A 19,438-nucleotide genomic window follows, 5' to 3' on the forward strand; every position below is an offset into this window, starting at 1 on the left:
GCTAGTAATTAAAGCCTTTACAATTTGTGCTTGGGAATTAGCAACATCCACAAGGGAAAAACATTGGAACAATTGTAAAGGTCAAAGGCCACATTCATTGTTTTGTGTGTGTGTGTTGGTCAAGGCCAAACACACAGGTCAACAATAACATTATAACCACTTCCTTGTTTCCACACTCATTGTCCGTTCTCTCAGCTAAATTGACATTAGAGGAGGACTTTGTTGTTCTACAATTACATACTGAAGACCTTCTATTGTTCTGCATACTTTGTTTTCCCCTTTTCACCCTGTTCTTATATTGTCAGGACAGAGCATGTATGATTTGTGTGGTGGATCACTCAGCACTGCAGTGACACTGGCGTGGTCGTTGTGTTAGTGTGTGTTGTCCTGGTAACAGTGGATCAGGCAAAGCAATGTTGCTAGAGTTTTTAAACACTGTGTCCACTCACTGTTTACACTTACCTCGTTGGTCCACCTTGTAGACGTAAAGTCAGAGACAGTAGCTGATCTGTTGCTGAACAGTTTGTGCTGGTCATCCTCTAGTCCTTTATTAGTGGTCACTGGATGCTGTTGGCTGAATATTTTAGGCTGGTGGAGTAAAAAACTCCAGTAGCACTGCTGTGTCTGATCCATCTGTAACAGTACATCACACACTAATACAGCGCCACCACATCAATTAGTGCAGCACCGAGAACACTGAGACTGACCCCTCACTCAAATCAAACCTGCTCTGTGGGGGTCCTGACCATTGAAGAACAAAGTGAAAGGGGCAAACAAAGCATACAGGGCAACAGATGGACTACACTGTGTAATTGCACAACTACAAAGTGCACATCATAAAAAAGTGAACATCATTAAAAATAAAAAAAAGATGGGATAGCGGGGCATTTGGTGTCAGATTCCAGAATCCGGTGCTAAATATGCAAATGAGATGCAAAATATCCAAGTGTCCAGGGTTAGAAATGGATGCTGGCAGAAATACTGCGTCTAGGGAGGATACAGTCCCTTCATTAGGTATTCCTCACAGTAGATTACAAGGTCATTGAACACCAGACATTTTGCAAATAGTCATGATTTTCCTTTCTTTTTCTTTTACGTTTTCACATATAAAGAAGAAAATATGCAATTAAACATTTCTTCCTATAAGTGGACACTGAGGACTGCCAGCAAAAAAATAAAGGTCATTTTCTGCTTTCATCTTAGTTTACATAACCTAATATTTCCCCATGTAATGAAAAATGTGATTTTGAAAAGCATATTAATAATTAATATTTTAATATGTAAACTGGTCCAGTCCCTTCAGGTTTAAATGGGTTTATTTATAGACACTAACCCAACCATTTCGGATTCAGTGCTTTCATGATATCACAAAAGCCAACGTGTTCGCTCATATAGATCTTTTCAGCCTACAGCATGTTGACTCCACGCATTCACACTGAAGTTATAAGGAATGTTTCAGTAAAGAACACTTTTGTGTTTGTGTAATTCTGTGCAATATTGTTATTCTTATGAACATCTTTGAATCTCCTGTGTCTGTAGTGTAGGGTCAACGCAGACAATATCTTCAATGTATGATAGCGTAAATAAAAAGTTGGAAAATCTACCAAGGAAAAATCTTTAAGTGAGTAGTAGGCATTTGCAGAACTGGATATACGTGAGTTCTTTGCATGAAATATCCTGTGTTATAGTGCCATCTACTGTCTCTCAGTTGTAGTGATTATAATTCTAGAACAGTAATCCAACTACTGTTAATGCGATGATTTATGGAGTCATGTAGAAAAACGTTCAAATGAAGGTCATTTTATTTGTCATAAACAATATGGCTTTGTTCGTATTTTCTGAAAAATGTACCCATTCTTTCCAGAGGTTGATGTCATGAACACAAAGTCAGTCCTTACTGCCCCTGTGTTTTGTTCTAATTAATTAATTAGTTTGCTCCCCCTGGAGATCAAGGATGATGCCTGTTCATCAGGAAAGACTTTGCCTTTTTTCTGCTTTGTTGAACTTTATAATTGCCAGTGCTTAATCCCATTAATCCCATCAGAGTGACTTCTCATTTGTTACATAAACAAATGGCATGAGGATTTACTGCACTTTCTCAAAGGGTTATTATTATTTTTCATAGACTCTAGACTTTCATTAACACAGATAACCTTGTAAAGCCATGCAGAAGTACAAAAGTCTTTCTCTTTTCCAAGTGTTCACAGTGTTCAATTACTCAACTGCACAGACGAAGTGGACAAGTCCTTCTCTTAATAACAAAGAGCTGCACTTCTGTTACTTTTTTTGCAAATGGAATTAATTTTCTTTGCCAGTTACTAAGCAGAAGAGCACAGAATTTTAGCACTTTTTGCTGCCCATTAGCTTTTTATTTAAAGCATATTAACCTCTTATAAATTGCTATTTCAACTTGTGTATGTGATCTCAACACAACAATTATTGTATAACAACAAAGGAGCAATACAACAAGTCCTTTGTTGTTACTAGAGGAGCATATACAACAAATATATTAAAGAAAATAAACTCACTGCAGCCCCTGGCTGTATTAAGAGTTTAATATTTAACTGAAAAATGGATATTCAAAACTTGGAATCACATCAGTTTTAACTTCTCAAACAAAATGGATGCCTCACTGAAAGGCAAAGGTTTAACACAAAACTAGCCAGATATCACTAGCATACTTAGCTTAATGTAGGCCTGTGTTACCATGAAATTGTTACACCCTACCTAATGCTTTAGGTATGACCACTATGGTGTAACTACAAATTAAATCACGTATATTATGTCTTTGAAATTGGTGTTCCCAAAGTAAGTGGAATAATGGAGTGCAATGCGTAAAAAACGAAAGGCATCAGTCTTGGTGGACTCAGACTGGGCTAAATCAGAGAGGAAATTCCACCAATAAAACTATTTCTAACCAAATTTGTGTGGTTGTTTTTTTACTACACACTCTAACTTTGCTTACAATCGAACCTTAAATCTTAAATTGATATGTTGAACGTTTAAGAATAACTATAAAAAGCTCAATGTAACGTCTTTAATTCGTGTGAATTGTAGGCGCCCTACTGCGAGGGCGTAGTAAGCGAGGAAAGCACTGCGCCGTTTGGGACAGACCCGCAGTTCTCAGTCAGGAAGAGCGAAGGCAGTGATGTGTGGCTGGAAACGGACACGTCCTTAAGGTAACCTCACTCAAACCTAGCACTTACATCTTTATTATCTATTCCGTACGTTTTATTAAGGGCCGCATGCAGTGGAAACATTGAATGGAGATTTTTATCAACGCGCAACACGCTTCGATTAAACCTCAGAGGCTAAGTTAGCAAAGCTAAGCTACGGAAACCCATTCATTCAGCTATTAGTATCGTTAGCTAGCTGACATATGTTACATATTTATTTTATGAATGCAAAATATATACATAATTACAGCGTGGGCATGTTTGTTGCCCTTCTGAGCTATACATTGACTCCTGTTTTGACAAGGAAATTGCCTTGCTATTCGCCAGAGTCTGATTCCAATTTGCCGTTCCACCTTAAATGATGCAGGTTACAGTCCGGCGTCTTCAGCCTGCAGGTGGCTCTTTATTAGAATGTTCCACCTTAAATGGTGCGAAACTGACATTTCGGCGTCGTCAAGCTGAAGTATGCTCCTTACTATCATTCCACCTTAAATGATGTAGCTTCGCTTTTATTCTGGCGCCTACCAATTGAATTTGATTTCTTATTAGAGTATTTCGTTCTACCTTAAATGGAGCCCTCATGTTGAAGCTGACTAATCGTGTGACTGTTCTGAATCACCTTAAATAGAGCGGCAGTTAAAATTTGGCGATCTCAATGCAAATAAATTCTAAATTAAAGGTGTATCTAGTGTTTTGTTTGTTGTTTAATTAAGTAAAGCTATTTATCGCTATTATTTTTACACCAATATGTCATTATTGTAACAGTGTAAATACATACACACATATATATATATATATATATGTAATGATGAATTCTGCCTAATGCATGGCTTAATACTAAATCAGTCATGGCGACCTCCAGTGGCCAAGCAGACAAACCACAACAACAAAGACAGCCAATCAGGTCTGTGGTGCTGTTTTTTTTAAACTGGTTTCCGAGGCACAAATTGCACTTGTGTTCATGGTGTTGCTAAAATAACTATTTTAATTAGTGTCCTTTATATGTCACTGTTAATTTTTATGAGTTAGAAAATAATATAAAATCACTTTATGCACCTTTAAAAAAATTGCAGCTCTTAAAATGAATTTGTCATTGTACGTGGCAGTAAACACACACACACACACACACTAGTGCATTAGGGGCTGTGAACACACACCCAGAGCAGCGGGTAGCCATACCTGGCACCCGGGCAGCAGTTCTAGGTTCTGTGCCTTGCTCAAAGGCACCTCAGCCATGGATTGATGGAGGAGAACGACCTCTCAGTCATAAGCCCTCTTCTCTAACCATTGGGCAACAGCTGCCTAGGTCTACAGTCCATATGTAAAGAGTCTTTAGTAAAATGACTGTTTGTCAATCACATTGCTCCCTCTAGTGGACGACAGCCCAGTTCAAACAGGTCCGCTGTTTGATCTCCATCTTATATTTACATTTCAGCTACTCTACATAGCAGATGTTTTTCTGTCGTTATTAACCAAATTTTACCATTCAATCTCAGACAGGTCAGGACAGGCTAAAGGAAGGATGGGAAGGCAGAGGAAGAGGAATGTGACGGGCGATGGAGTGCCCCACACGCGAAAGGAAGAGAAGCCCCCCGTACCTATCCGCAAGGAGAAGAAAAAGAAGACAGACATCGGCAAGATTTTCATCAATATATCCATCGGCTTGTGCATTTTCAGCCTTATCTGGTTCTTTTATGCTCTGTACATGCGCTCAGTCTTGGCCAAGAGAGTAGTGACCCTGCACCCTTCACCACGAGTCTTAGACTCCAATAGCACCAGTGCTGCTGTGTCTCCGGAGAGGTTTTGGGGCACTTATCGGCCCCAGGTGTACTTCGGCATGAAAACAAGAAGTCCAAAGTCAGTTGTCACAGGTAGGACTTTTTCACCCACGCTACATATGTTGTCATTGTAATACCCTCCATGCTGGATATGGACAGCGGTGACGTATGTCTGTGGTTGTGGCTCCTCAGGATTAATGTGGATGCGTCAGTTCCTGGAGATGGACGTGAACCTGAGGCACACTTGTGAGCAGGGCGACCGTTTACAGGGCTACGGCTGGCTGATGCACGACGGACTCAACTTTGGTGTTCAGGAGATCCATGACAGTGATTTCACCCTCACCACGGAATTTGTGAAGCGAATGGGAGGGGAGCATGGCGGCGACTGGACATGGAGGATCACAGCCAAACAGCGTGTAAGCAGAATTAAGAAAAACCTTTCTGTCTGTCTTGATGGTCTTAGGATGTCTGTAATGTTTATGCCTAATTTGCAAGGGATAAGAAATTTTGGGGTATGTTAGAGACAGAAATATGTGTCTGCCAACAGCCACTGCTTATATTCAAACCTTCCCCATGACTCTTCCCAGAGCTCTGCCCCACAAGCCCCAGTCATTTCTCTGATGTTCTACGTGGCCACAGATACTCAGGGCTCCCTCCAGGCTCACGTGGAAGAGAAGAGCCGTCTGAGCTCCGTTACTGGAACTTCAGAAGAACTTGGAAATTTCAAGATCACCTTCCGCAAACCCACTGCAGGAGGGGCTGCTAGTGGCAAATACGCAAGGTACTTGAGCCAACAGCAAGCTAAGTTATTTTAATACAACCACACAGTTATTTCCTACACATTAAGATAATATACTTTATGGTTTGAATAAATATGGAGTTGATAAACCAGCCAGCTGACTTGACTGTTAGGTCCACCAAGACAAATGTCCAGTATTGTAAAAGCAATATTGTTAGAGGATGTCCTCTGGATTTAACATGTTATGCTATATCTCTTTTCCTCAGCTACAATTACTTACAGACCCTGAGCCCAGGCCTGGACCGGCTGACGGACATAGTAAAGAGCAGCCTGAATCGCAGGTTTGTTTTCCAGCCCCCCTCTGGTGAGAGAAGGCCTTACATCGCCGTGGATACCTACAAGCCCCCGCCGCACCAGCAACAGCACAAGGATGACCGCATAGAGAGCGACTTTCTTGTTCACCAAGTTACCGTCCAGGCACCCTTTCAGATTGAAGTTTTGTTTGAAAGCGGGAGCTTCCATGACCGTCCCAACCAGCTGGTGGGCTCTGTGCTGACTGAGGAGCTGGAGAAGTGGAAAGCAGTGTTTGATGAGAAGTTTGAGAGGACTTTTGGACTTCAGGCTAAGGGGTTCACCCCAGCGAAGGTGAAGTTCAGCAAGGCTGCGTTAAGTAACATGCTCGGTGGCATGGGATACTTCTTTGGGCAGTCAATAGTGCAGTCGGTATATAACGAGCACCCCTTGCTGTACCCTGAAGGTTCTTTGTTCACCGCTGTGCCCTCCCGCTCCTTCTTCCCAAGAGGCTTCCTTTGGGATGAAGGCTTTCATCAGCTCCTCCTCAGTAAGTGGGACCCTCAAGTCACACGGGAAGCTGTAGCGCACTGGCTGGACCTGATCAACACTGAGGGATGGATCCCACGTGAGCAGATCTTAGGCGATGAGGCACGAAGCAAGGTCCCTTCTGAGTTTGTGGTACAGCGCAATGAGAATGCCAACCCCCCTACGCTTTTCCTAGTACTAGAGGAAATCGTGGAGCAACTTGAGAATGATCCCAGTGCACGGTATTCTCGGGATACTCTACCTTTCCTCCGCAGGCTCTATCCCAGGTTGCAGACCTGGTTTGAGTGGTATAACACCACTCAAACGGGTCCCTTGCCCAACTCCTACCGTTGGCGAGGCAGGGACAAGGACACCAACCTTTTCCTCAACCCTAAGACCTTGACATCTGGGCTGGACGATTACCCGCGTGCCTCCCACCCTTCTGCAGACGAGAGACACGTCGATTTGTACTGCTGGATAGCACTGGCATCCCGGATCATGGCAAGTGTGGCCCGAGTGCTAGGCGACCCCCATCAGGAGTATGAACGCACCCTCTTGACCCTTAGCAACAACAACCTTCTGAATGAACTGCACTGGTCCGAGCAGCACCGTGCCTTCTGCGACTACGGCAACCACACCCAGGCCGTGTCACTGCAGCAAGAGAAAGTCTTTGTGCCTCCTGGACAACCAAGGCACCAGTTCCCAGTGGCTCGCCTGGTGCGCTATGTGCGTAAAGCCCCTAAACTCCAGTATGTGAATGCGCTCGGCTATGTTAGCCTCTTCCCATTTTTGCTTCAAGTGCTAACCCCTGACGCCCCGAAACTGCAGCACATCCTGCAGGATATTCGCAATCCAGATCGCCTGTGGACTCCCTATGGACTGCGCTCGCTTTCCCGTGCAGATCCTCTCTATATGAAGCGCAACACAGAGCATGACGCCCCCTACTGGCGTGGAGCTATATGGATCAACATGAACTACCTGGCAATAAGGGCACTGTACCACTACGGCAGCTTGGATGGACCTTACCAGGAGGAGGCCGCTACCCTCTATCAAGAACTCAGGACTAATGTCATCAATAATGTTTACAAACAGTACCAGGAGACTGGCTACATTTGGGAACAATACAATGACAGCACTGGCAGGGGACAGGGCAGCCACCCGTTCACAGGATGGTCAGCACTGACTGTGCTCATAATGGCAGAACAGTACTGACCCATCTGGTGGTCAGATGTTCTAAATATCAATTTACTAAAACGTGTGCCGTTGTTTCAACCAACTGTGTCTGTGTTAGATTCAATGTTGAATTTTAACTTTCTCTTCAAGTGCACTCACTGTATGTCGATGCAGATCGCACTGAAGCGAAGGGACTTTTTTTTTTTTTTTTCAACAATATATTGAGGTAATTTTATAAAAATCAGACTTTCTACAAAATGCATTAATATGTTGCCATGTTTCCCTTTGAAAGCCAGTTTTATGTGACGAGTCCATCCTCAGGTGGAAATTGCCACCACATTTCTGAGTGTCCCAGAATGTGCAGACAAAGGAATTTGATGTAATCGAGCCATTATTATACAGCGCAGTCATTTTGTTCCAGGATTTGGGAGTGTTTTAAAAGGAATAAATCAATAATACCTTCCTACAAGTCCTTTTTTTTGTTTAATTGAGTTCTACATCGAAAGCCAATGCCAAAAACCACATTCAACCCCACACAAGTGGCTATTCAAACAATGCTTGTCGTGTGCTTTGAAAAACGTCCTTCAGATGCCTGGTTATATTGACATGACCAAAAATGCCATGGTGTATGGTGAAACTGTGGCATGAGCACGCAGTCCAATCCGAGCTGGGAGTAGCCCCGGGATGTCCAATCCAGATCTCCACTTGGTGTCATGAGTACAAGGTTGAAAGGAAACCCAGCAAATGTTTGATAATGGGAACGCTATCAGTCTGAGCCCAGCCCATGACATTGTCGTACCGCACAGCCTGACGAAGGCCAATGACTGACGTCAACCGGGCAAGATGCATTGTTTCTGTTTCACATGGTTTCCATGGAGAGTTGTTGTGGGTAACAGAGACAGTTCACCGTCTAAGAGCGAATTGGCCGTGGAGGCCGAAGCCAGAAAAGGGGACAGTTCCTCCTATCCTCCCTTGCTTTACGCAGAACCATCTCTCTCTCCCTCTCTCTCTCTCTCTCTCTCTCTCTCTCTCTCTTTTGCGTGAACTTTTAGAGTTCTCACTCTTTCCTTTCATACCATGGTGGTGTTCACGTGCCCCTGTGCCCGCACCGCGGAGGGAGCGAGGAGCCATCTCTTTTATGCCTCAAGTTTGAATAGATGCAGAGGCAGAGCTTGGTGCTGGAAGGTTACAGCGCTATAAATAGGCCTGCTCTCTGGCAGCTGAGCTGCAGCTTTTAAACAGCAAAATAACTCGACGCTCTCTATGCTCTCCTGACTTTATATTTATTGAATACAAGCTTAGACACAAACCTGCACTGTAGTGTTTTTACATTCAGTTTCTGACAGTGTACAGTACAGTCTCTTGAATTCTACGTTCCAGTCAAAATGGCCATTTAGGTATAAGCTAATCATGGTTTAGGACAGGGAGAATTAATCACAATTCATTAAGGTCCAGTTAGAAAAAACATCCTCAAACCAAGGTCCAGAACGTGATAATGCCGAATTTGCATTATGATCAGTGCCATATCTTGTATTCTGAAGCAGCTTAGTAGTTATAGCAACGTTTTATGTCGTGAACAACAACTAAATGCCAAATTGAATTTACAAATACAGTGACTATTTAGTATACTTCTACAAAATGTGTCCGTTTTCACATAAATAAATACTCATTTGTTTCATTTTAAATAAAATGATATTAAAAAATGTACATATTAAAATAAAGTGCCTAATGACTTGTCTTGTACTTGCTGTTGACTTCACTGCTTTTGCTTTTTCCATGAGTTTCACTATATCGGCAACCCTTCTCGAACCTGCACGCTTATTGGTTCTTTTTTAGCTGAAGGGCGGGACTTCATTCATAACCAGCAAGTTGATTAGCTCTTTTTGCTGAAGGGTGGGACTTCAGTGCTACCAGAACTCCCATTCAACACTGTCGTAGGACAAGTTCGCCCAAATTACTTTCATCTTGTCCCACGGTTATTTTTATTGGCCTCAGGGCAGCAGTTTCTGGGGCCTTGCTTTGTTTGTGTCATTCGGTTGACTCGCAAGCGCTCATCAAAATGCACAGATCTGATTGGCTGAGTAGAATCATGTGTGATATGTGATTGGTCTGTGATTCTCCTGGACCGATAAACCTTTACAGTAATGGAAACTAGTATAGTTCTCAGTAGTTGGTCAGTTGTAAGTCCAGGACATCATCTGGGTTTGGAACCAGGCCACAGCCCATCTATTAGTGACCCCTGGTGTAAGAGATGAGATATAAGTGATGAAATATAAGCCAATTTGCTTGCATAAGGAAGGAGAATAATGAACATCTGCAACAATTCAAGAAGATCCAGGTTTTCTTGGAATGATGGACCAACAAGGGGCAAGACCTCATACTGAATAATGGATAGCCAGTGACGGATGGATGGGTGGTCTCTGAGTATTACATTGTACCTCATACATCTTTGATTCTCATTACCACTACATTTACTCTTAATTTGTCGTGTCATATTTCGCCCAACTTGGTAATCACATACCGCAGTTCCTGGAGTTTAAGCACCAACTATAGTCAGGGACGTCATGCTGCCTCCCCCCTTTCGACTGCATCAGCTAATTGCCCTAGGATGTTCAAAAAGTGCTTGACCTTTTGCATGCAATAACTGAAAGGTGTCACGGGAGCGCTAAGATATAAGCAGAACGCATGACAACAATCCACCATCCCCTCACTCCTTCACACACAACCTCGCAGCAAGCCCTCGTTTGAAATGCGCATCTCGGCCTTTGTAGTGTGCGGCCGATCGGTGTGACTAAAGCACTCATTGCGCAATCCCTCTCCCCTTCCAAAGACCCTTTCTCACCGAGCAATGGGATAATAGCCAAAACAGCATTAGTGAGATCTAACACACAGGCATAAATAGATGAGTCAGAGGGGCTCCATTTGCGCATTGATGAGATCCTGTGCCTCTATGTGCTTCTTTTGATCAGAGCAGTTGGGCCATATCTGTGTGAGTCACGGCATTGGGGAAACGTCTCCTCCCCCTAATGGAGCAATTAATGCATTACCTACTCTAAGCGCCGTTCATCAACGAGGGAAACTTTTGAAAGATGGGGCTGGAGGAGCAAGGTGCTGCCTCCTTCACTACAACGGTCAAGCAAGTTCTTCCACCGAGTTCCACTGCACAGGGACGTCATGTCTGCACTTATGGGCTAGATGGAGCTCTTTCATTATGCTCCGAGCAAAGCCAGGCTTTATTTGATGAAGTCCACCACATTTTTTTCATTTTTTTTTTAGCCAGAAGAAAGATCTGACCGTGTCGTATCTTATTTAGAGTGAAGTATCCTCAATTCTGCTGCCATTTTGAGTCTAGTGTTTGTAAAGGTAGTACCGCAGGCAGCTCGGTATTCTTTTTTTTTTTCCCTCTCCAGTGCGGTACTACTTCTTTCACAAAGGGGAACGTTGACGTATTTGCCAGGCAGAGATCAGGCCTTCAGCAGTCCTCCCACATTGTTGTGCTTTTGACGTTGTGACGGGTTCGTGTGTGAAACAGAGAGTGTGGCTCACCGAGCCTCGTGGCTAAAGCCTGCCCCTTTGTTTTTTTTTTGTTTGTTTTTTTCCCTGCAAATTTGTTTGTCTCTCCCTCGTAAACACTTGTTACCTCAACGAGTCGGGGGGGTGATGTAATAGGGAGTGCGGTGACGCTCGTTGGCCTCCTCCTCTTGCTGCCTCGAGCTGGTAGCACACGTCCCATGGGAGTTTCCAATCGACGGATACGTGTTAGCCGCGGATCGGCGTATGTACCTCTCGGCTACTAACCCATCATCCTTTTTGTATATATATATATATTTTTTCAAGCAAGCCAACTTCTTTCTCCTCATCTTGGTGCTCTTTTGCCTTGCTGCACTTTCCCATCCTTTCTTTCCTGCTGTCTCTGCTCTTTCTTTCACCTGCCCTACGTCCCTCCACTCTAACTCCAACATGCCGCAGGTGCCATCTTCAGCATGACCTCCGGAATCGGCTCGCCCTCCGTCAGCTCCGAGCCCTGCGCCCTGCAACCTCTTCTCCCCCGGAATGTCAGCGCAGTGCCCCCCCTGTACCCAAGTGCCAACCGCTCCATCAGCCCAACCTCCAAGCGCTTGCCCCAGCCTGGGTGAATATTATGTAAACCTCCGGCTATAAATAGGCTCGCCCAGGATCTTTTGTCTTTACCTGCACACTCTTAGCCCAACAGTTTTATTTCTGGAGAGCATGTGGAAGCAGTGCCATGCAGAGGGCCCGTTACCATAGTTACTTGTGTTAGCGAGGAGAGAGAAAAAGAGAGAGAGGCGCTACATTCTTCCTCGGTTTCCTCAGAAAAAGCAGTGATCTGTTTGTTTGAATAGGCTCGTCCCTTTTCACACTGCGGTTGAGCTTCAGAAAAAAAAAGGGTGATGAATTCGCTGAAAGGGTTTTTTTATTGAATTACCTTCCTAGGGCCAATAGTTATGAAGTCTGCTATGCGCTGCATTGTGTGGCGCAGCCCCGCATCAAAAGGAGGAGACAGACATCGGCGTGAAGGAGCCGCTTTCTGAATAAGCGAGTGGTGTTTGTATCCTCGTCTTTATTGGCGGCATATATTGATAGAGGAATAAGTTAGCCCCGTCCTCATAACATACTCATCATCTACCATCTCTCGTGTACCAGCTGCAGCCCCTCGCCACTGTATAAATTAAACCCTTGCTCCGTGCCGAGACGGAGATTGAGAGCGCATCGTTTACAGCGCTTAAATAGCTGCAGGTACGGCTGAAGCGGGACCACGTTTGGCCCACTGCCTCGCACCAGAGCTGGGGTTCACTTCGGAGCAGAGGTGGGTTCGTTTGGGAGGTCTTGCGGGGGAGTCGGGGCAGGCCAGGGACGCGCTTTAGCCTTCCGCAGTCACGATCAGGAAGAAAAGCTCGGCTCCAGCCCCTCCCAGCCCGAGAGGCGAAGACGGGCGTTCGGGTACAAGAGTGGGCGAGGGGGTGTATTTCTGGAACACAAGGGAAACCTGCAGCTCCGCCGCGAATGGGGCTTCGGCTCTGCACCGGGGCTTCCCTAACCCTGCTCCCACACTCCGTGGAGATAGAGGAGGGAGTGACAGGGAGACGGCTCCTTCAAAAGAACCATGCTTCCGCTTCTTTTGCTCGCTTTCTTTTTACCGGGGCTCTTAGCTCTGGTATGTAACAGTGTGTGGAAAAGAGGCAGAGATGGCTAGGGATTGGAAGGAGAGCAGGGAAGGAGGGAAAAAAAGGAAAGAAAGTAAAAAGCAACTTGGCAGCTGAGGCGAGTGTCTTGTATTTATAGTGAGTCGTGTTTCCGGCCGAGGTTTCGCTGATGGTAGCTCGCCCAATCCTTTTTTTGCGCTTTCTTAGAAGCTTCATTGTTCCTTGGGTTTGATGGAGATGAGCCTTCCTCCGGTGCCTTAAGGGGAATTGTAATGTGGGACATGTTGCAGGAATATGATGTGTGTGTGGGTGGGGGGGGGGACTATGATTCTTCCTCTGCTGATAGAGCTCCAAAAATTCTTCTCCCTTCACTTCGTGTTGCATGAAAACACACAGTTGGACACCAGGAACAGAAAAATAGCGCAGGCCCAATTTCCACCTGGTCTGAACGTACCATCCGCCATCTTTTTTTTTTTCCTTTTTGCAGAGGCGAGATCCGAGCAAATGCAGAGCCTTAAATAATATTATTTGCTGCTAATGAACCTGAGAAGTGACAATGACATGAAATGCACATCTGACACAGCCGTGTGACTCTAGTTTTAAGATGTGTACAGTGACAACGTGCAGAACATGCAACCTCTCTCTCTTCCATCGACAACCTGCTGCAAGGAACGCATGCATTGAGTCACTGAAACTGAAACTGGGACCCGTTCTTTGGCTCCTGCCCTGACCTTCTAGTGCCACCTCAACACAGCTTTTCAGCAGATCTCCCTCAGAGTCTGGCAGGTTGTGCCCACGTCTGTGCTGCTGTTTGTGCACCACCCGAATGTTCTCGTTTTTTGCAGTGTCTCTGTGGGAGTAACAGTTGACTACCAGCTTCATGAGGGGAGTTTTATAATTAAACTAAATAAAATTAAGGCTCTTTCATTTCAGCTATCGTCAGCAGATTGATGCCTCCACATTCAGCACCGTGGCCCTAAAGGTAGTCTCAGTGATACACTACTCAAGGGTTCTTGGGTTTGTGTGTGTGAGTTTGACTGGGTGAATGTGTGAAACTGTCCACAAGTGTGTGAGAGAGAATGACTGGGTGGTGTGTGTGTGTGTGTGTGTATGTGTATATGTGTGTGTGTGTGTGTGAGAGAGTATGACTGGGTGAATGTGTGAAACTGCCCACAAGTGTGTGAAAGAGAATGACTTGGTGAATGTGTAAAATGGTCTATAGTAATGTGTGTGTGTGTGTTTGTGTTTGTGTTTGTGTGACTGGGTGAATGTGTGAAACTGTCCACAAGTGTGTGAGAGAGAATGGCTGGGTGGTGTGTGTGTATGTTTGTGTGTGAGTATGACTGGGTGAATGTGTGAAACTGCCCACAAGTGTGTGAGAGAGAATGACTTGGTGAATGTGTAAAACTATCCACAGGTGTGTGTGTGTTGTGACTGGGTGAATGTGTGAAACTGTCTATAGTAATGTGTGTGTGTGTGTGAGTATGACTAGGTGAATGTGTGAAACTGCCCACAAGTGTGTGAGAGAGAATGACTTGGTGAATGTGTAAAACTATCCGCAGGTGTGTGTGTGTTTGTGTATGACTGGGTGAATGTGTGAAACTGTCTATAGTAATGTGTGTGTGTGTGTGTGTGTGTGAGTATGACTAGGTGAATGTGTGAAACTGTCCGCAGGTGTGTGTTTGTGTGTATGTGTGAGTATGACTGGGTGAATGTGTGAAACTGTCCACAGGTGTGTGAGATAGAATGACTGGGTGAATGTGTGAAATTGTCTATAGTAATGTTTGTGTGTTTGTGTGAGTATGACTTGGTGAATGTGTGAAACTGTCCACAGGTGTGTGTGTGTGTGTGTGTGTGTGTGTGTGTGTGTGTGTATGTATATGTGTGTGTGTTTGTGTGTATGTGTATGTGTGAGTATGACTGGGTGAATGTGTGAAATTGTCCACAGGTGTGTGTGTGTGTGTGTGTGTGTGTATGACTGGGTGAATGTGTGAAACTGTCCGCAGGTGTGTGTGTTTGTGTGTATGTGTATGTGTGACTATGACTGGGTGAATGTGTGAAACTGTCCGCAGGTGTGTGTGTGTGTGTGTGTTTGTGTGTATGTGTATGTGTGACTATGAATGTGTGAAACTGTCCACAGGTGTGTGTGTGAGTATGTCTGGGTGAATGTGTGAAACTGTCCACAGGTGTGTGTGTGTTTGTGTGTGTGTGTGTGTGTGTGTGTGTTTGTGGGTATGTGTATGTGTGAGTGTGTGTGTATGTGTATGTGTATGTGTGAGTATGACTGGGTGAATGTGTGAAACTGTCCACAGGTGTGTGTGTATGTGTATGTGTGAGTATGACTGGGTGAATGTGTGAAACTGTCCACAGGTGTGTGAGATAGAATGACTGGGTGAATGTGTGAAATTGTCTATAGTAATGTGTGTGTGTTTGTGTGAGTATGACTTGGTGAATGTGTGAAACTGTCCACAGGTGTGTGTGTGTGTGTTTGTGGGTATGTGTATGTGTGAGTGTGTGTGTATGTGTATGTGTGAGTATGACTGGGTGAATGTGTGAAACTGTCCGCAGGTGTGTGTGTTTGTGTGTATGTGTATGTGTGACTATGACTGGGTGAATGTGTGAAACTGTCCACAGGTGTGTGTGTGAGTATGTCTGGGTGAATGTGTGAAACTGTCCACAGGTGTGTGTGTGTGTGTGTGTGTGTGTGTGTGTGTGTGTGTGTGTTTGTGGGTATGTGTATGTGTGAGTGTGTGTGTATGTGTATGTGTATGTGTGAGTATGACTGGGTGAATGTGTGAAACTGTCCACAGGTGTGTGAGATAGAATGACTGGGTGAATGTGTGAAATTGTCTATAGTAATGTGTGTGTGTTTGTGTGAGTATGACTTGGTGAATGTGTGAAACTGTCCACAGGTGTGTGTGTGTGTGTGTGTGTTTGTGGGTATGTGTATGTGTGAGTGTGTGTGTATGTGTATGTGTGAGTATGACTGGGTGAATGTGTGAAACTGTCCACAGGTGTGTGTGTATGTGTATGTGTGAGTATGACTGGGTGAATGTGTGAAACTGTCCACAGGTGTGTGTGTATGTGTATGTGTGAGTATGACTGGGTGAATGTGTGAAACTGTCCACAGGTGTGTGAGATAGAATGACTGGGTGAATGTGTGAAATTGTCTATAGTAATGTGTGTGTGTTTGTGTGAGTATGACTTGGTGAATGTGTGAAACTGTCCACAGGTGTGTGTGTGTGTGCATGTATATGTGTGTGTGTTTGTGTGTATGTGTATGTGTGAGTATGACTGGGTGAATGTGTGAAATTGTCCACAGGTGTGTGTGTGTGTGTATGACTGGGTGAATGTGTGAAACTGTCCGCAGGTGTGTGTGTGTGTGTGTTTGTGTGTATGTGTATGTGTGACTATGACTGTGTGAATGTGTGAAACTGTCCGCAGGTGTGTGTGTGAGTATGTCTGGGTGAATGTGTGAAACTGTCCACAGGTGTGTGTGTGTGTGTGTTTGTGGGTATGTGTATGTGTGAGTGTGTGTGTATGTGTATGTGTATGTGTGAGTATGACTGGGTGAATGTGTGAAACTGTCCACAGGTGTGTGAGATAGAATGACTGGGTGAATGTGTGAAATTGTCTATAGCAATGTGCGTGTGGGGGTGGCACGGTGGCGCAGCAGGTAGTGTCGCAGTCACACAGCTCCAGGGGCCTGGAGGTTGTGGGTTCGATTCCAGCTCCGGGTGACTGTCTGTGAGGAGTTGGTGTGTTCTCCCCGTGTCCACGTGGGTTTCCTCCGGGTGCTCCGGTTTCCTCCCACAGTCCAAAAACACACGTTGCAGGTGGATTGGCGACTCCAAAGTGTCCGTAGGTGTGAGTGTGTGAGTGAATGTGTTGCCCTGTGAAGGACTGGCGTCCCCTCCAGGGCGTATTCCCGCCTTGCGCCCGATGATTCCAGGTAGGCTCTGGAATCATTGACTGATTCACCCAATGACTGGGTGAATGTGTGAAATTCTCCACAGGTGTGTGTGTGTGTGTTTGTAAGACAGGGTGAATGTGTGAAATTGTCCACGTGTGAGTGTGACTGGGTAAATGTGTGAAACTGTCTATAGGAATAGGCATGTGTGTTTGAATAATTGCGTGAATGTGTGAAATTATCCACAGCTGTGAATGAGTGACTAGGTGAGTGTGTTTTTTGACCATGTCTGTGAGAGAGAGAATGACTGGATTAATGTGTGAAATGTCTACAGGTGTGTGCGTGAGTGACTGTGTGAGAGAGAAACTGTGTACCCGTTTGAGTTTGCGTGACAGGGTGAGTGTGTGAAATTGTCCTCAGGTCCTCACTGTGATGAACTGGTGCCTTGTCTCAGTTGTGTTCCTGCCTCACACCCAATGTTCCAGTGCAGACTGTGAACCCACCACCACACTGTTTAGGATGAAGGAGTTCCAGAAGACGAATGAATGAATGAATAATGCCACAAATAGAGGGCACAGCCTTGAGAACCACTGATGTTACAGAGTATCCTGCACTGCTCACATAGTTATCTATTGCAGTAAAATGTCAGTGTTTTCTGCTTCTTAGGCTCTCTACTCTACCCTCAAACAGTGATGTAGAGGTGTGGGCTCTGGGGCGGCCAGCCCACTGTCCTGAGCACTCAGCAGCTCCTTTGTGTGTGCTGTTAATTCTAAGGTAAAGGTGCTATTCATCAGATCAGGGTCTGGTTTGGTGGTCTGTTATGAGTCCAACCTTCTGTACATGAATCATTCTTCACTCCAATGTTGTGGACTTTATTTTTGCAAGTGGATTCTCTCCGATCTAAACTCCTCAGGAGCTTTCTGTGGAAATGAATAACTTACACTCATTAGTCACACTGACTGAAGAGAAAAAAACAAAACAAAAAAAACAGTGGTCTCTGACTTTTGCCCAGTACTGGGCGTCCACATGGTGCTGCGTTGGAAGTGAACCTGTTCTTTTAGGCCTACTTTCCGTTGCCATAGGTAACAGTGCTGCTCCGGCGTAGCCTGCTACAGACGGTCTTGAATCTTGAGTTTCCCTTCATAGACATTAGCGAATTCAATATGATATCGCCCTAATAGTGACCCTCGGCTTTTGTGGCAGTTCTCAGGAATTCCTGCAATAGAGGCGCCTCAGGACGAGCAGCCGGAGAGAGAGCTCTTTATCAGGTAACAGGCAGTGACGGGTTTTGTTGTGGGTAGAAAGCATTTCCCTCTCTTTTCTTTTATTGACTGTGCTCTCAAATATGCTCTGATTGCCTCCAGACCAAACTGTGTTTCTAAAGCAAGCAAAAGAGACCCAAAAAAAAAAATTTGAATGGACGTGATTAACGATGCCTGAGTCAGGGTGACTGCTGCCATTGGAAATCAGAAAAAAAAAAATCACTTAAAGGAGCAGATGGGCAGCAAGTAACAGCTCTCCAGAAGGGGACGGTTGTAGATGCCAGACGCTCGGTTTCCATTCTCTTAGGCGCAGCAGCCGAGCGAACAGAACATTTACATATTAGTAAACTGATATGATTATTATTACTAATCTCAGGTCCCTCTCAGCAGCTTTAAGCGGAAGAAATCAGACTTTGCTGATATTCATCAAACACTGTGTTCTATCCTCAACAACTGGCATCTGCTAATTAGCTGCTGAGAGGTGCATTTAAAAAGTAATCAAGCTTCTTAAACGGGTATGTGATTTGGGGAAAAAAATAAACCTTACACCAGATCAGCCATTACACTGCCTCTACACTTCTACTTCTTCAACTCCACTGCTGCAGTGGCACTGAGGGGTTTAAAAACTCCAGCGGTGCTGCTGTGTCTGATCCAACACCAGCACAGTGTCACTGAGGCTATTAAGAACCATTGTTCATTCATTCATTCATTCATTATCTGTAAGCGCTTATCCAATTCAGGGTCACGGTGGGTCCAGAGCCTACCTGGAATCATTGGGCGCAAGACAGGAATACACCCTGGAGGGGGCGCCAGTCCTTCACAGGGCAACACACACACACACCTACGGACACTTTTGAGTCACCATCCCACCTACCAACGTGTGTTTTTGGACCGTGGGAGGAAACCGGAGCACCCGGAGGAAACCCATGCAGACACAGGGAGAACACACCAACTCCTCACAGACAGTCACCCGGAGCGGGAATCGAACCCACAACCTCCAGGTCCCTGGAGCTGTGTGACTGTGACACTACCTGCTGCGCCTCCATGCCCCCCCCCCCTAAGAACCATTGTAATCATTAAAAAACCAATGTCTTTGGCTTATCGTATTAAAGGAGCACAAGGTGTTTCCACGGACACCATGGAAAATCCATTGGCAGGTTCTTCAGGGACCCTCAGTTCCTTCTCTGTGTTTATTAGTGACATCCCTCCTCTAAACCTCTGTTAAAGCAGCATTAACTAAGAGTTCGTTTTGTTTTTGTTTTACTCTTGGGCTCCCCCTGCTGTTGCAGAGTGGAATTGGTTTGTAAAGCACTGCACTGAAACCAATGGGGAGGGGGTGGTTTCCTGCCGGCCTCTAAAAGAAAGCACATTTTTAAAGCTTTGTTTGTGAAGCACAGAATCTAAAAGCACCTCTCA

General features: G+C 45.0%; 1 protein-coding gene across 3 annotated transcripts; it reads left to right on the forward strand.

The window, feature by feature from the left end:
* The first annotated feature begins 3,041 nt into the window (after window positions 1-3,041).
* Window positions 3,042-9,326, forward strand: mogs (mannosyl-oligosaccharide glucosidase). Of its 3 annotated transcripts, none has more exons than XM_066662162.1 (5): window positions 3,042-3,179; window positions 4,673-5,047; window positions 5,147-5,370; window positions 5,542-5,735; window positions 5,960-9,326. In XM_066662162.1, the coding sequence occupies exons 2-5, from the start codon at window positions 4,699-4,701 to the stop codon at window positions 7,722-7,724; spliced, it is 2,532 nt and encodes an 843-aa protein (XP_066518259.1). In that variant the 5' UTR covers window positions 3,042-3,179; window positions 4,673-4,698; the 3' UTR covers window positions 7,725-9,326. The 3 variants fall into 3 exon arrangements, with proteins under 3 accessions (XP_066518259.1, XP_066518261.1, XP_066518260.1); XM_066662164.1 differs by lacking the exon at window positions 3,042-3,179 and adding an exon at window positions 4,051-4,080; XM_066662163.1 differs by lacking the exon at window positions 3,042-3,179 and adding an exon at window positions 4,509-4,573.
* Window positions 9,327-19,438: the final 10,112 nt, after the last annotated feature.

Source organism: Hoplias malabaricus, chromosome 2 (genome assembly GCF_029633855.1).
Source record: "Hoplias malabaricus isolate fHopMal1 chromosome 2, fHopMal1.hap1, whole genome shotgun sequence".
NCBI classification, from domain to species: domain Eukaryota; kingdom Metazoa; phylum Chordata; class Actinopteri; order Characiformes; family Erythrinidae; genus Hoplias; species Hoplias malabaricus.

What these genes read in the sequence shown, in the direction of transcription:
- mogs (XM_066662162.1), top strand. Translation starts at nt 4,699, where the DNA reads ATGGGAAGGCAGAGGAAGAGGAATGTGACGGGCGATGGAGTGCCCCAC. An exon ending in GGATCACAGCCAAACAGCGT is followed by an intron (nt 5,371 to 5,541) that starts GTAAGCAGAATT and finishes GACTCTTCCCAG; the next exon opens with AGCTCTGCCCCACAAGCCCC. An exon ending in GCTAGTGGCAAATACGCAAG is followed by an intron (nt 5,736 to 5,959) that starts GTACTTGAGCCA and finishes TCTTTTCCTCAG; the next exon opens with CTACAATTACTTACAGACCC.